The sequence below is a fragment of the Siniperca chuatsi genome, linkage group LG11, assembly GCF_020085105.1.
Source record: "Siniperca chuatsi isolate FFG_IHB_CAS linkage group LG11, ASM2008510v1, whole genome shotgun sequence".
Taxonomy (NCBI): domain Eukaryota; kingdom Metazoa; phylum Chordata; class Actinopteri; order Centrarchiformes; family Sinipercidae; genus Siniperca; species Siniperca chuatsi.
In genome coordinates this window covers 23774150-23789953 of record NC_058052.1, presented here as the reverse complement: position 1 = coordinate 23789953, position 15804 = coordinate 23774150, and the positions used below count along the sequence as shown (strand labels likewise).

The following is a 15804-nucleotide window of genomic DNA, read 5'->3' as shown; positions in this document are numbered from 1 at the left end:
CAGGCCCAGACATGGGCACCTGCTCTGGGGAGAGGTGGGGAGGGCTGGGGGGTTTTTGGCTGCAGGGGACCCCCGGAGCTGCTCCAATGAGCCTGGGTCTACCTCTAGTGGGGAGATGTGGAACTACACTTACCTTCATAGCTATTTCAATGATACTGATATCCAGAGTGACAAGACCAATCCATGGACCAATCAATGTAGTCTCACTGATATGCACAGAATGTTGTCTGTGTTTTGACATATTACCAATGCTCATGTGAATGTCATCTAAATGTCAAAGTAAGAGCAACATCACACACAAAGTAGAAAACACTGCCTTCAGTTTAAAGGCCCTGGAAACATATTTTCTCAATCAGCATCTTACATGAATGTGTGCCAAAGCTGGAACTGCTTTTGTTACTTCACATGATAGATTTCTGTATTTCTTGTCTTGCAGGTTTTCTAAGTGGGCATGGCTCATTTCGAAAAAGGTGATATTATGTACTTCCGGGCACCAATGAGAGTTTAGCAACATTTGAATCAGAATCTGATGACAGCTGGTGGGTTGTTTGATCACTGTTAATCAAATTTGATCAAACCACACCCAAACAGTTCTGATGAAGCAGAATAGCTAATGTAGCTAATTTTTTGAGAGTAAAACTCTTAATAAATAATAAAGATGGTTTTTTTTTGGTTGTTTATTTAATCACGAATATTTAATGTTATAAAAAGATCTGAAGCCAAGTTCTCAGGGGCTTTAAATGCCATATTGGCTGTAGGGACCTTTACGTAATAATAGCCAAAATATTGAGGCGGCATATTGTTTTGAAATATAATTTTTTTCACAGTCTGGCTGCGCATACACACTTTTTTCTTCATTTGGTCAAGCTCAATGCCATAGTCTCCAACCAAAAATATCGAACGAACAAATTTTAATCTAATCTATATGCAATCGTATCATGATCTGAGCTGTTGTTACACCACTGTGTGAAAATGTTGTGATACTTTTGGATAGTGATTCTGCTCCCGTGCTCGGTCTCTCCCCTGCTCCGCCTCCTCCTCCCCTTGTCCTCCCTCCACTCTGATATCAAGCCACACTTTAGTAATCCTCCAAATGAAAGGATTTGGAGCGAGAGCATCGTCTCTCCACTGAAGATTGGAATGAAAGAGAAGGCAGAGAACCCCATGATGAGAGGCAGAGAGGAAGAGACGGGGAGACATACTGTACACAAAATGAGAAAGAACTAAATATACATGGTGAGAGCAAAAACTGAGACAAAGAGAAGGAAATCAATGAAAGAAAGGCAGAAACATCTGAGAAAGGCACAGTAACAAAAGGAAAAACATGCAGATGGAGAGAAAGAGACACTAAAAAATATGCAGAATTGATGGAGTAAAGCAGAGAAATGAAAAGAAAGAGATATTAATTCTATGTCTTTAAGAAGAGAGAAAGAAAGACAAGAGAGTGTTTATGCACTATGGTGAATGCATTATACTACAAATAACTCAAAGAAATTAATGATATAACTTAAAGCTGCTCTAATAAATATTTTATATTAACAATGGATCAATCGCTCATAGTGACAAACCCACAGAGAATTATCACCTGACTCTGCTTCTCCTCTCAGCTCCACAGAGCGTTTTAGCATCTTTGAGCTCATTGTTTTGGTTTTACGGCCCACAACTTCACTGTTTTGGTTCACTCTCACCTCTTTCATCAACTCTGTTCCAGCAGCAGCCAGACAAAGTTAGCAAATAGCTGATGAACATAGTGGAGCATTTAGCCGCTAAACAGCCAGATATTTCCCTATGTAGTTGTAGAGACCAAAGACAGAGCTAAAAAAAAGAATGAATATTGGACTTAAATTTGCCAGGTAGACACAAAAAACTCCAAATGAATGCTAATGTTTCTCTGTGTCTGCTGGACGTGTAAATAAGCAACTGTTTGCTAACATGTTGGTCATATTAACTTAATAAGGTGATGTGAAGATGCTGTGTTTAGATTTAATTAATGCAGGTTTAAATAAATGTTAAATAAAGCAAGGGATTTTTACAAACACCTAATCAATATTCAAAGAGGACATATTCTTCCTCTGGTGTTGCAAAAGGTTAGTTCTCCTTACATGTGAAAGTTCAATCGTACTAGTCTGTGGAACATACTGCACTCTGCATACTGAACAGTGCGCACTGGTAGTGTAAAATATTCGTTACATACTTTTTACATTTGTATAATGTACTAACATTTTCGACAAAGATCACATCACCTTATTTTGAGCTGTAATTGTGGAGCACCCCCTTGGTTGACTTTCTGGAAATTCTTACAAACCTATTCAGTCAAATTTTTAAGGTGTGGCACATAAATGAAGATAAACTATGTAGCAACCCTTCTCAGGCCACTCAGTGTAAATTTTAAAAAAGCTTGCAAGATGCATCATTTATATAAAAGAATGAATATACACACAAAAAAGAGAAGGAGGAGACATAGCTCGTCCCTACACTGCTAGGACTGTGCAGGAGCGATTTGAGCACTTCCTGATGGTAAGGGAAGCCTCCTGGCCTGAGGCAATATGAGGCTGGACTACATGGAGCCTTTTGCTATGTGATCTAGGAGAAAGTCAACAGTTTAGTTTTCCTATCGCTGTGTGGCAGGACCCCGGGTCAACAGGAACACGGGGAGTGTAAGAGATAGAAGCACGGAGGCCTAATAACCTGTGTGTATGTGTGTGTGTGTGGTATGTGCATGTGTATATAAGGTTTTAGGGTGTAAATCCTACATACTAATAGCCTCTGTGTGGACAAGTGCATGTGTGGCTAACGGGTGTTAGACACTGAAATACACAGGACTAATGATGTGTGTTTTTACAGCTTATGTGAATGTGGTAGGCAGCAAAAAGCCCTTCTTCATATATAAGGAAATCACACACATTCCAAAAACAAGACAAATGCAACTTATCTTAAACACAAACAGACATCCAATATAAACACTATTTACCTGGCTCTCCTTTATCGTAGTACTGATAGGTGCCAATATCTGTATCTGTGGGGTGAGAGAGAGAGAGAGAGAGAGAGAGAGAGAGAGAGATGAACATCTAGCTGTCAGGGAAAAGCAGAAGACAGATCAGCAATTTCGCACTGTGGGATAAACAATCACTATCAGCCAGTGGCCTGTCCCGTCTGCCAGCACCAGGGTTTCAGCTGAGATAAGGCCCTGTGAGGGAGGAGGAGGTGTGAGGGTGGGCTAGGGGGTCCGAGCCAGAATGGAGGGGGGGAGAGGGGTATTAATAAAGACAGAAGTGTGCCTTAACCCATCCTGCCTGAGGGACAGACTCTGATTTACACACATGCAACATATACATTTAAAAGTAGACACACAGACTCAGCAGACAGCTACAAAAACATATGACCAACATACACATAGCAGGCAGCAAGTGCACACACACACACACACACACACACGCAAACTGCTGAGCTGAGCCTTTTTTGTCAGTATTATTCCTGCAGGCCCAAAACCGTAAGCAGCCAGACTCGGATTCACACAACACATCGTTTCTTTATCGCTCCACTACTGTTGCGGCCGCTGCTGCTGCTCCTGAGGCCAGGTCACACAAATACAACAGGAGAGCTGATGGCAGACACACAAACACACAACTATTAGTAATGGCTTGATGTCACTTTTTCATTTCTGACAGTGATAGTGATACTAAAACCTTGAGCATCTGCCAAAACCAACCTGATACTTTTTTCTATTAAACAATAGCTAAGGTGTTCTTAAACCACTTTAACCTGCATAAACCTGCATTAACACTGAAGCAACTTTTAGCTCATTGTTTTGGTTGTCCAGCCCACATCCCCCCATAACCATTTGTAGCTGTTGTATCAGATACTGTATGCTGCCTGCTATACCTTCCCAGCATGAAATAGAGGAGTTAAGGTAACAAGAGGCAGCTGAAGACAGCCAAGCATCTAATAAGCTAAAGATTCATGTATTTCTCAAGAGTTTGTGGACCAAACCCAGACCTAAATTCATCAGCAGGCCAGAAACACGACTACAATGGGATGATCAAGTTGCTCTGTATCTGCTGGATGTGTAGGCAACCGCAGCACCTAGCAAATTTTATTTACAGCATGTTGCTCAAAGCATGGCTACAAGCATGTTTGCATGATGTTTCAGTTTGTGTGGTATTAGATCAAACTATATTTGTGGGACTTATGGACTGAAATCCTCTCTTAAAGATCCCCTCCAGACATATAAAAATAATCTGCTTTGAATAATAATTTGTGTCTGATATGGTTTTTCCTCAAAATGTTCAATTACATAGTTAGAAATTCTTAAAATGATATTGACTCCTCCCTAGTTAAAAAATTCTGAATCTATGAATATGCAATTTTTTTAATGCAGAAATTCAACTAGAATCTACATAATCTCCTACAAGTCTCCCACTTCACTAAAAAGTCCATTCAATGTGTATGTGCAAAGGAGGTTTCATCACACTTGTGTAAGTTGAATACTGAACCGTGATTGGTTTCCAGACTAGTTGTGATGTCATAAAATCATGCTCGTACATACACGTCTTAAACTCTATAACTTCCGTCCTTCAGCAGATTAATGTGAAAACAGCCTTCTAGTGTCAAACTCTGCACACACATCATTCATCAACATCACTTTTAAACAGTTAGCTAGTCTGGTCTGTACTAAATCCTAAACCTAAAACTAGTCTCTTCTGGAAGTAAGGACAAACTAAATATTTTTACTTCGGAGGATTTCATTCATCTTTTTAAAAAAAATGTGTCCACATAAGAACACAGGAACCCGCATAATAAAAAAAAAAAAGGACTAGGTTTCATAACGTCACAGTTAGGCAACAGAAAAGTACAGGTTAGAGAAGTAGAACGAATAAGTCACCAGGTCAGATCTGAATAATTTAAAAGTCAGTATAATGAATGAATAACTCTTTTCCCTACCGCAATGATTTCTGTTCATAAAGCAATGAACTCAAAAACTGTTATGCTGCTCAGTGGCCAGCGGTACAAGGCTGTGGGAGATGTCTGCTGTGGCGTGCGGCTATACAAACATGATTAACACATGTAGAACATATACACAAACCACATAGAAAATATTTGTTTCATAGCATTATACAGTAGATGCTGCTTTTATGAATGTATATTTTCGTTTTTGAGGCGGATGTATATGATGGGAGCGACACACCTCAGCGACCAGGCCTCTCTGCTCAGATGTATCCATCCACATTTTCCCGAGATAGCAGAAGACATACAGCAGGAAAAAACAAACAAATAAGGATATGTCACCATCACCCAGGATATACACCCTGTCGTACTTTTGTGTATACATACACACAAAAACACATACACACACACAAAGTCAGATTCCGAGAGACACTATCTTCGTCTAAAGCTCAGCAGACTGTGAAAGACTTTGAAAGGAGGAGAAAACAAGAAAATGGAGAAACAGAGCATTTCCGTCTAACAGAAGAGATAGACTGATAGGTGGCGAGCAGGAAAAGCACAAAAACTGCCAGAAAAGTTACACCACACCCACTCGGCCTCACAAGGAAGCATCGGACACAAGTTAATGTTTCTCAATGTATGCATCATGATGGTGCAGGTGGTGCGATGTGCAGCTGACTTAACATAGCTGATCCATGTGCACTTACTGAAAGTTTTTCTCACAGTATTGCACATATAACACTGTACATGTACGAAGAAAACAAAAAAGATCATTAGATAGCTGTGCTTCTGGGAAATTATCATAAAACATGAAATGTGTCCACCACCCTTAAAGGGGAACTCCACCTGTTTTACACATCAACATCTGTTTACAGGTCTCTGCATATGTGAAAAAAAGTTGTCTAAGGCCTTTTGAGGCCCCAGGGGGAGCTGGGTGAAATCTGACAAATTACCACAAGTGATGTGTGTTTGTAAGCATCGGTTGGGGCTGAAGACTACAAGTTTGAAAATGAGAAACATCTGGGGGTGTGGAGTTAGAAAGAAGTGAGCTTACCAGACTTCTGTAGCCCACTCCTCATCTCTGCTTGAGGCTAGCGGCTCGAGGTTACATTAGCAGCTAACATAACACACCTGAATCTCTGTGGGTAATGTAGGTGCTGATGATATCTGATGACATCACTGGTTCTGCTGCATCGATATTGATACATGTTTAAACTATCCATCGTGGACTAGTCTTTTAAGATTCAGTGTAATTGAAAAATATCAGTTCTAGGATGTAAAAAACATTGCAGGTAGAACAATGAGCTAACTGCCTGTGTGTTGTAACAGAAATCTCACAGTATAAGTAAAGCTTCTCAGCTTCGACCTGCCTGAAATTAACTTCAGTGAATTAAGACAAAATGAATAAAAAACAGTTAATTAGATAGAGTTATAGGTTTCTTTGGTTGTTGTAGATTTTAGCTTGTGCAGAGGACTAAGACTGACATTCTTTGATTTGAACTATTTACACACCTTGTATGGATCATAATTCAATTTCAGTGTGTAGTACCACTGAGTAGGTTTTACTCCCGTTTTATTCATTTTACATTGAACTGCACCACTCTACTCATTCTGATAACACACGAGTGCCCATGGACAATCTTTCTGTAAAGATAGACATTCACATATTGACATCACAAGCTACTTAGAAACCAGCTGCATTAAGTGTTATAACTGGTTCCCACCTACTCTTCTTACAACTAGAAGACTTTCTTTAGTTTGTTTTTGTTTAATTTTCTTCTATGACAGTCTGATTTATACTTGATTCAAACATGGCACCCTCAATGGCAAACTTGTGAACTTGTAGTTTGAAAAGGCATTTCAGTAAAAGGTTAGACATGTAAAAAAAAATTCTCCTTGTCAACAAATGTGTAATGGTGGCATCCCTTTGTTAACATTAGTCAACGTGTGTGGTCTCAGAAAACATACAGAGGTTTCACTGGTTTCTTGAGTTGCTTGTGGTTATGCTAACCAATACTTTGAACAACAGACAAATACAGTTTAATGTTAATTAAAATAATATAAAGAATGTCATGTATAACGCAATAAACAGACATCGATAGCATGAGGATTTGAAGAGAGCAAAGAGAAAGTGTAAATAGACAGGGTGAGAACTGGTGTTGACTGAGAGTCAGATTGTTAAAGTAGATATAGGTAAGGTGGGGAGACGGTGTGAAAAGAAAGTGAGTGGTGACAGAAAGAGCCAGAGCAAGACGGAGTGAGAGGAAAAAGAGAAAGGAGATGGGGAGAGAATTATTGAGAGAGGGGGAGATTGAACATGGTGATAAGTGCTACCTTTGACTTGGAGTGAGCTCTTGGTGGACCACAAGTGCAGCTCAGCCAGGCAGAACGCCATCTGACGGAGGAGTGTAACCCGAGTCTGCAGAGAGGGACAAGTGAGAGAAGGAACAAATGAAAGAAGGAGAAGGAGACGGGGCAGAGCAAATACAACCACAGATGTATATCTTGACAAGACAACATAATAGATTGACATAAATAGGCCTAAGGATCAAACAAAGCATGCATGTAGGCACACATGCTCATATATACACAAACTTCTGACCGCCAGTTACTACCTGACCATGTACCTAGACTGGAAAAATCCGTAAATAATGTTGAAAGTACAGCACAGATGACAAAGCACAACAAGGCGTCCTTTGGGGAGTGTTAATGGTGTACAGTGAAAATGCCATCAAATGATCAGGTAATGTGAACAAAAAGATATGTACAATAATGACATCAGACAGCATTGGCAATGCAACCTAATCTGATCAACATTCATCAATAGAACAGAAAAACTTTTTCCTGTTTTATTTTTGTATTTTTTTTCTAGTTCCCTGATAAATTCTTTTTTTAACTCAGTGTTGAATTTATATTTTCAGTCTTTTTCCCATAGTGGAGCAGTAGCAATTGAGTCGTATTAGTAGTAATAGTAACAGTAGTAGTAATTGTATTTGTTGTAGTTAGTAGTCGTAGTAGCCGCATATTTTCCATTAAAAAAATGTGACAATGGTGCTGCAACATAATATATAATATAGTTCCTGTACCTGTTATACCTGTATTACTAGTAAGTTGGAATAATAGTAGTGGGGTTACTCCACAGGTATGAATGCACATTTTAAACAAAAAACTAATTAAAAAACAATGTAAAGAAAAACAAAGAGAGACAGACATGCACATGAACTCTGAGTCAAGGTCACGGACGGCGATGCTTGCTCATTCACACATCACAGGTGAGCAGGGACGGACACACACTTTGGAGCTGACAGCTAAGACAAAGCAGGCAGCATTCCACACATCAGCCAGTGAACACAGGACAGGTTTATGACAGGCGCTGGCTATCCCTCCGTCTTTATTACAGACTTTATTCTCCAGTCGGTTAACATCTGTTCCTGGAGGGTTAAGCTGCTTCCTCTGCTCCTCTCTGTGGGGTTTCCCCTCTAGTATTGATTGTTTGTTATTGTATGTTGCTGGCATATTTTGTTCTGTCTGTGTGAACTGCGTAGTGAACCACTTATGATGTTTCAGTGATAAAAATAATTTCCTACTGTGAAATCAATAAATCATCAATTACAACTGCTATCACTACTAAGACGGTGTAGTCCCTCATTCGTCCAGGAGTGTTCTATCATAGAAAAGGTTTCAGTCGTAGTCATCTGGACACTGTAACAGTGTCCAGATGACTATGACTGAAACCTTTTCTATGATGCTATCACTACTGTTACTTTTACTACTATTATCACTGCTACTAACTATTAACCTATACTACAACTATTGCCAGCATTACCACAAATGCAACTGTTATTAAAACTAGAGCACCACCACTACTGCCACTAGTAATCCTACTACTTTAACTACAACTACTTCTAGTGTTAACACTAGAAGCAGTACACATTTCAACACATCTGTATGTCCTCTTCAGTAGAACACATAGACAATATTGTTTTTAATCGATACTTGTATTGAAAAATAGTTTGTGTTGTCAAAAATGATAAGAAAGATCTGTAAAAATGATATGGCTTTCTAATACAAGTTAGAAAATTGAGAAACATCTGGGGGTGTGGAGTTAGAAAGAAGTGAGCTTACCAGACTTCTGTAGCCCACTCCTCATCTCTGCTTGAGGCTAGCGGCTCGAGGCTACATTAGCAGCTAACATAACACACCTGAATCTCTGTGGGTAATGTAGATGCTGATGATATCTGATGACATCAGTGGTTCTGCTGCATCGATATTGATACATGTTTAAACTGTCCATTGTGACAGTTGCATGCTGAATTGATGGACTAGTCTTTTAAGATTCAGTGTAACTGAAAAAATATCAGTTCTTTAATGTAAAAAACATTGCCAGTAGAACAATGAGCTAACTGCCTGTGTAATCTAACAGAAATCTCACAGTGTAAGTAAATACACTGTAGTAGTAGTAGTATTAATAATACACCACTACTGTTGAACTACAGCTGCAACTGACATTGCTGATCGTAGTATTACTAATAATGTGACTAATATTTATGGTAGCCTACTATTATTGCTACTACTCCATATGCAAATGTCTATTTGTATGTCAACCCTGCAAAAAAGGCTGGCCAAGGCCAGTTTTCCAAAGTTCAATGTTTATAGTCATCATAAGTATCACTCCCTACATGCAATCTCATCGACAGTGAAGATTAGCCTAGTATGTCTTAGATCACATATTTCATCCCATATATTTCAGGAACTGAATTAGATTAGGCTAATTTCACCTTCAACATATCTTTTAACCACATACACAAAGAAGGTTTTTGAGTTTGTCCGATTCTGGGAAAACTGGATGGAAGTATATTTCCCAAAAACCAAACTAATCTTTAACCAATGTTTCTTCATTGTCTGAAGCATAGTGTCTGCCACGTTGAACAAAGTATGCAAATACCTGATTCTTGTATATTCCAGTGTATAAGACTCATAAGGTGTAAATTACAGGCCAGTGCAGACTCACTGTATAGTGTAGCAGTATTGCAGTATCTGTGCAGCTAATGCTCTGCGTCTCTCCATCCTCTCCCTCTCTCTTATTTTCTCTTGTTAACGCTGAGAGGGGACTCTCTCTTATCTTTCCCCTCTTGCACCTCCTGGTGTGGGGGGAGAAAAAAAATCTCATTTTGCCACTCAGCCCCCAAAACTACAAGTCCCAACAAAAATACACATAGATAACACTGGGTGCCATGGAAACGCTGGGGCTAGCATGGCATGGCAGCAACAGCATAACGAGTTTACTGACATAAGAGGATTCTTTTATCCTTTCCTAACCAGCTTTTTTTTAGAGGAAGTCAGCCCTTTTGGAGGGAAAACCTCATTTCAGACAGCTTTCATTTAGTTATTGCCAGTCTGGCTAACCTAAAAGTTCTTGAGACCTTGTTCTGCACAGCTCTCGGGGTCTCAGGGAATATAAGGCAGAATAGACGAAACAACGGGGTCGACATAGATACAGAAAATGCAGGAGCAAATCGGGTACGTGTGTGTTGGACAAGAATGATAAGTGTGTCCATGAGCCCTGTGGCCACATACGGTATATGTATCAGGGCAGGCAACACACACAGAGAGAGAGAGAGAGACATTAACAAAGGACAGAGAGGGTTTGTTCAGGACGAGGTGCTCTTGATGTGTACTGAGGTAAAGGGTAACTGAAGATCAGTCCATGTAAAGTGGCTGTCATTCTTCTATGCTGTCACATCCTTTGTTTAATGACTTCCCATTCCAGTCTCTTCACACAAACACGCAAAACCAAACGTATCACTCCAGTACTTGTATAAATGTCACTGGTACAATAAAGAATTAACTTAAAAATTCTCAAAATGCTCACTAACTAAAATCCAATAAGATCTCTAAGGTCATCATATGGTGGTTTTTTAAGTGTACCAAGAATAAAATCTAGATCTGATGAGGCTGCCTGATGACAGGAGATCTGTCACATCTGTGTCCACATTTAAAAGTCATTTCATAGCTTGTCTCAACAGAAACATGTTTTCTAGGTTCTTGTAGTCTCAATAGGAAATGCATTTGCAGCTATGAAATTAAACAGTGACTCCATCTGCATTCTAAACCACTGACGTGTATTCTACACAGCTGGAAACTGACGTGAGAGTCCACAGCAAAAAGTAAACATGATAGATATGATACTAGATTTGAGCAATATACCCGCGTGTGCCGCTTGTAATAAGTACAAACTGTGACGGGTAAATAATAAGCTATCCAAATTGAAAATGTTTAAGAAAGAGATTTAAAAAGTGTCATAATCAACCAGACGCCCTCGTCGCCTTCCACAGCATGATATCAGTCATTTCTGTTTCAGCGAGACTTAAATCCGATGAAAAAACCTGTAAGCTGTAAGTTGAACAAAGAGAGACAGACATGCACATGAAATTGTACTGGATAAAATACCTGAACCTGAGTCATGTGCTTGTAACTGGTTTGAAAAAGGGACAAATTATGGTCACTGCATTTAATAAACACGAGTTCACTTTCAGAAAGAACTGTTTATTCAAATACAGAACTTTCTTGATTGAAACACAACTTTAACACTTATCAAACTCCACAATGGCTGATGATATCATCCCCGATGTTGTCATAAATGAAGTTATGCAAATACAAATCACTTGCTTCTGGGTTAAGAGTCACACGTGCACACGCAGGGTTGTACTAATTACACACAGACGTACATGCGTGTGCACGTGTGAGACTTTTTGCAAATAATCACAAGAGAGTACATACATACATACATCTCGTCCTCCGTGGCACTATCCACCCGCCAAAGACACACACACACACACACGCACATACACAACCAGACAGTCCCTCAGTCATATCCTACACTATCAAACTTACAATACCAGAAGTATCAACCAGACAAGCATGAGTATCACCTCAATGATTTGCTTTTTATAGACGAACCAATTTCTTGCTCTTCACGTTCATATGGCCACATGCAACTATAATTTGAGGACAGTATTATGTATAAAATATATAACTGGTACTTACTGAAGTGAGCAGTATGTTTAAAATAGTGAAATTCTTGTGAATAGGATAATCTGTGATTTTGAAATACTGATGACTAAATGTATGAAGCATTAAAAAAAATGGGTGTCAAATTTTTTTGAAATATTTTGTTGAAAGCTACAAGACTGGTACAGTGACGAAAAAAGGTTACATGCACACACACTTGCATGTACACAGACATATAGTACACACACTCGGGCACAGAGGCATATATATATTTACACACACACACACACACACACACACAGCATGCTGCACAGGTCCTGGACAGCTGCCACACTCATTCTGACTTCTGGTTGGGGTTGCCGTGGGTTACCTGTCCCCCCCCGCAGAGCTTTGTGGGGGTGTACAGCCAGTGTACAGAGGACTATGTGAGGGGTGGATGGGGGTCTAGGTTATTGTACCCTGTCTTTACACTAGTAAAGAGCCTGCTTTAACATCAAAGGAGGGGAGGGAAAATATACGACTCCTCTTTCAAAGACAGTCCGCAGGAACTACGACCTTGTCTGCTCCCGGCATCTCTTTCTCTGCTCTTCTTTCACTGTACCCTCTGGGTGGTTACTGAGAGTGAGAGTATGTGTGTGCAAAGAGGAACAAGAGCAACAGAAAGTGTCTTTGTATGAGTGTGCTTGGATATATGTGTGTGGGTGTGTGTGTGTGCACGCCAGAGATAGAAAGAGAAAGCCAAAAATAAATATTAGTAGTATAAGTAGTAAATATTTATTTGAGACTGGTTCTCTCAGAGTGAGAGAGAGAAACAATGGAAGCCTTTCTAAGATATCTGGATTGCAGTCCTGTCCCATCTCTCACTCTTTCTTGCTCTCAACAGCCACAACTCAAACAGACATTTATTTAAGCTAACAGAATCAAACATTGAGCTACTGTTCTATACATGCTCTGAGTGTATACATGGTAAGAACGTATCCGGCTACAGTGGCTATCCAGGTGAATATACAGCACAAATGTCGTACTTGGTTTTAATCTGACTGATGGCCTTTCTAACATGCCGTTACTCCACATCCTGTCCCTGGTGAAGGAATGACATGTCCTGACCTTTCTACCATATAGTATAATAACACCACTAATAACACTAGAACGCACCCAGCATGTGCATAGCTCCGCCAAAGCTGCACATTACTCTAAATTAGTTATTTTAAATCCTCAGAATGATTTACTGTGCATCTGGATCCATTTTAAAATACACACATTTTTGATTTTCCAGATTGAAAGTAAGAGCAGTATTTCCTGGGAAAATAGAAAAACTGAACCAATGTTAAGAAATCCACAAACAATCACTTTTTGACTCAAAAAGAGAAGCTAACACTACCAAAAACAAACAGGAGGCAACAAGCATGTCTGCTCCAACATCAAAACTGTCTTTTTGGAAAATGGCATCATCAGAACTACATGATTTATGCTGATGTATTGAATATGGACATTTTCAGGAAAATATTTTTAATGTACTTTTAGAACAAAGCTATACACTCAAAAAAATTATTTATTTGGTTGCACTATGCACTTATTGTGGAATTTTGATGTTCATTAGTAGAAAAGGAGGCTTTGAAAAGAGCCAAAATGTTGACAAATATGGATGAAAAGTTTGTTCCTCATAGTCATATTTTAAATCATGTGTGATTTTAGTCTGACTTGCGCAGCCCTGTAGGCATCAATGACACAAATAGGTTTTGGGATGGCATGTAGCTGTGTGCCTCCTAAAAGTCACTACACGTCAGGTTAACAGTGGCTACGGAGATATCACGTGGGGGCCGCAAGAATTGTGATTGACTGCTTGTGTTTTCTCCTATAAGTTTCTGATGCCGGTGGAGATTGTTGATAATGAGGGCAACGTACGTCTGCTTCCCGCCGTTCTATATCACAAAGTGAGAGAAAGAATGTAAACAACGTAAGATTATAACTAAAGCACAAAACGGCTCAATCACGTACGATACACCCGTCTTGTGTCGTGGGGGTGAAATGCGACACTAGTTAAGGCCTATGCCATAGGTATCTACAACGGGACTCCCGTTAATCCCTTGCGTCGAGCATAAATATGGCTTTGGTGTTTGTTTGTTTTTTTGGTGTTGTTCTGGATCAAATAATATTGAGAGGAGTTCCTCCTATTCTGTAGCCTTTTGTGTAGGTAAATGGGGGTGGGCTAAACATTATAAAACCCATAACCTATAACCTTTTTCTGGATGGGTGAAGACCCTGAAGAGCAGCATCTTGCATGCTCAGCTCTACCTACTACAATCTTAAATGGCCACATAACACATTTTCTTTCTTGATGTCTTTAAATACAAAACACATCACTTCTTGTGTGCCATAAAAGGTATCGAGGCTGGCACCAGTGGCTGGTGACTGCAATTAACAACTGATTTATTGAAAAGGTTACTCTTTAACTGAGATAACTTTGGGGTACTTACAATAGTGTTTATGTTGCAGCGGATGTGAGGTCATAAACAAATGAGTTCAAATGTGCCGACCACCCCAGGGTTTATTAGGGCCTTGGTCCAGATCTGGAGCTCCACTGCAACAAGAGAGAGACAGGCCCGAAATGAAGGCAGGCTAACAGACATTTAGTTTGACATCTCAAGAATCCTTTCTCACAGGTATACACTTTTTGTCACACACACACACGCCAGAGGCAGTGCTGTCAAGCTGGTGCAGTGGTCTCATCACCGTGAGAAGAGTGATGTGGTAAATTACAGGGTTAAAGAGCTGCCATAGAGTGAATGACACAAGGCCATCACAGCTCATTCCCCCGCCCCCAATACACACACACACACGCACACACACACCTCCCTTCTCTCCTCACCTGGCTCTGTGTACGTTTGTCTGTCAGTTTTTCCTTCCCTTTTCCTTTGCTTTTTTTTCTCCTCATGTACCTTCACTTATCATCCTTTTGCCAACTTGTCCCTTACCTTTTATCTTCCCCCCCTCTTCTTGTCTCCCATGTTTTTCTGAGGTACCTCCTATTAGAAATGCATTAAGCTTTCTGACCCTGTCTGCAAGCTTTCACTCCGTCTTTCTGGCAATTTTTACTTTGTCTTGTCTCTCTCAAAGGACAGTATTTCAGTGTGTCTGATTTTCTCTTTCTCTCTTGCAGTTTTTACTCTACTCTTTGTCTCATCACTCTCAAAGGACAAAGTTTCAAATTTTAACCTTTATCTCTCGCAGACGCTCTCTCTCAGCTACTGCCTGGTCTTGTTTTGGCTCTCGGAGAGAAACTTGGCAAACATGAAGAACATACAAAGAGCAACTAGAAAGTATATTCACAGAGAGAGATAGGTAGGGTAACAGTGTGTAATTGTGAGTGTATGAGTGCATATTTTCCAATCTGAGTTGCCTTGGAGTCCCAAAGTCTTGGTCACAGACTACATGAACACATACACTCATGTATTCAGTAAACACACTCAGTGCTACATCGCATACACTCCAATCTCTCAAACTTCTGATATGTGAATGGCACACAAGCACATACGTATTCATGGAAAGGCATAAACAGTATGATGCATACTCTCCTATCGTTTAACCTTGTGATACCTGAGGAAATGTACACATGCACACATTTACATACATATGAAACCATGTACACAGACTCCCACAAGCTCTTATCTCCAATATATTCTTGAGGGAGAAGTCCTCAAGCTTCCAGTGTCATATCAGAGCAAAGCAAGGTGGACAAAATCTGAAAACAACATGCCTGTAAGTGAGATAATGAAGTAAAAAAAAGAGATAAAACAAAGAATCCAAGCCCTGAAAGGAGTCTAATGTACATCATGGGAGGACTGTGAC

The 15804-nt window shown here is 39.8% G+C and overlaps 1 protein-coding gene across 8 annotated transcripts in view; it reads right to left on the bottom strand.

Annotated features, from left to right (window-relative positions):
* LOC122884160 (WD repeat containing planar cell polarity effector) overlaps positions 1–15804 on the bottom strand; it is a 97135-nt gene that overhangs the window by 52939 nt on the left and 28392 nt on the right. For 4 of the 8 annotated variants that reach the window (XR_006379830.1, XM_044213612.1, XM_044213617.1 and 1 more), the window contains exons 2-3: positions 7279–7363; positions 2972–3016 (exon numbers count right to left, since the gene is read on the bottom strand). Coding sequence is in view for 6 of the 8 variants with exons in the window: in XM_044213612.1 (XP_044069547.1) it covers positions 2972–3016; positions 7279–7363 (130 nt within the window). In the remaining 2 variants the exon portion in view is untranslated. Of the gene's footprint in view, positions 1–2971; positions 3017–5185; positions 5204–7278; positions 7364–14432; positions 14537–15804 lie in introns of all 8 variants that reach the window. The other 4 variants (XM_044213616.1, XM_044213615.1, XM_044213613.1 and 1 more) reach the window with 2 other exon arrangements.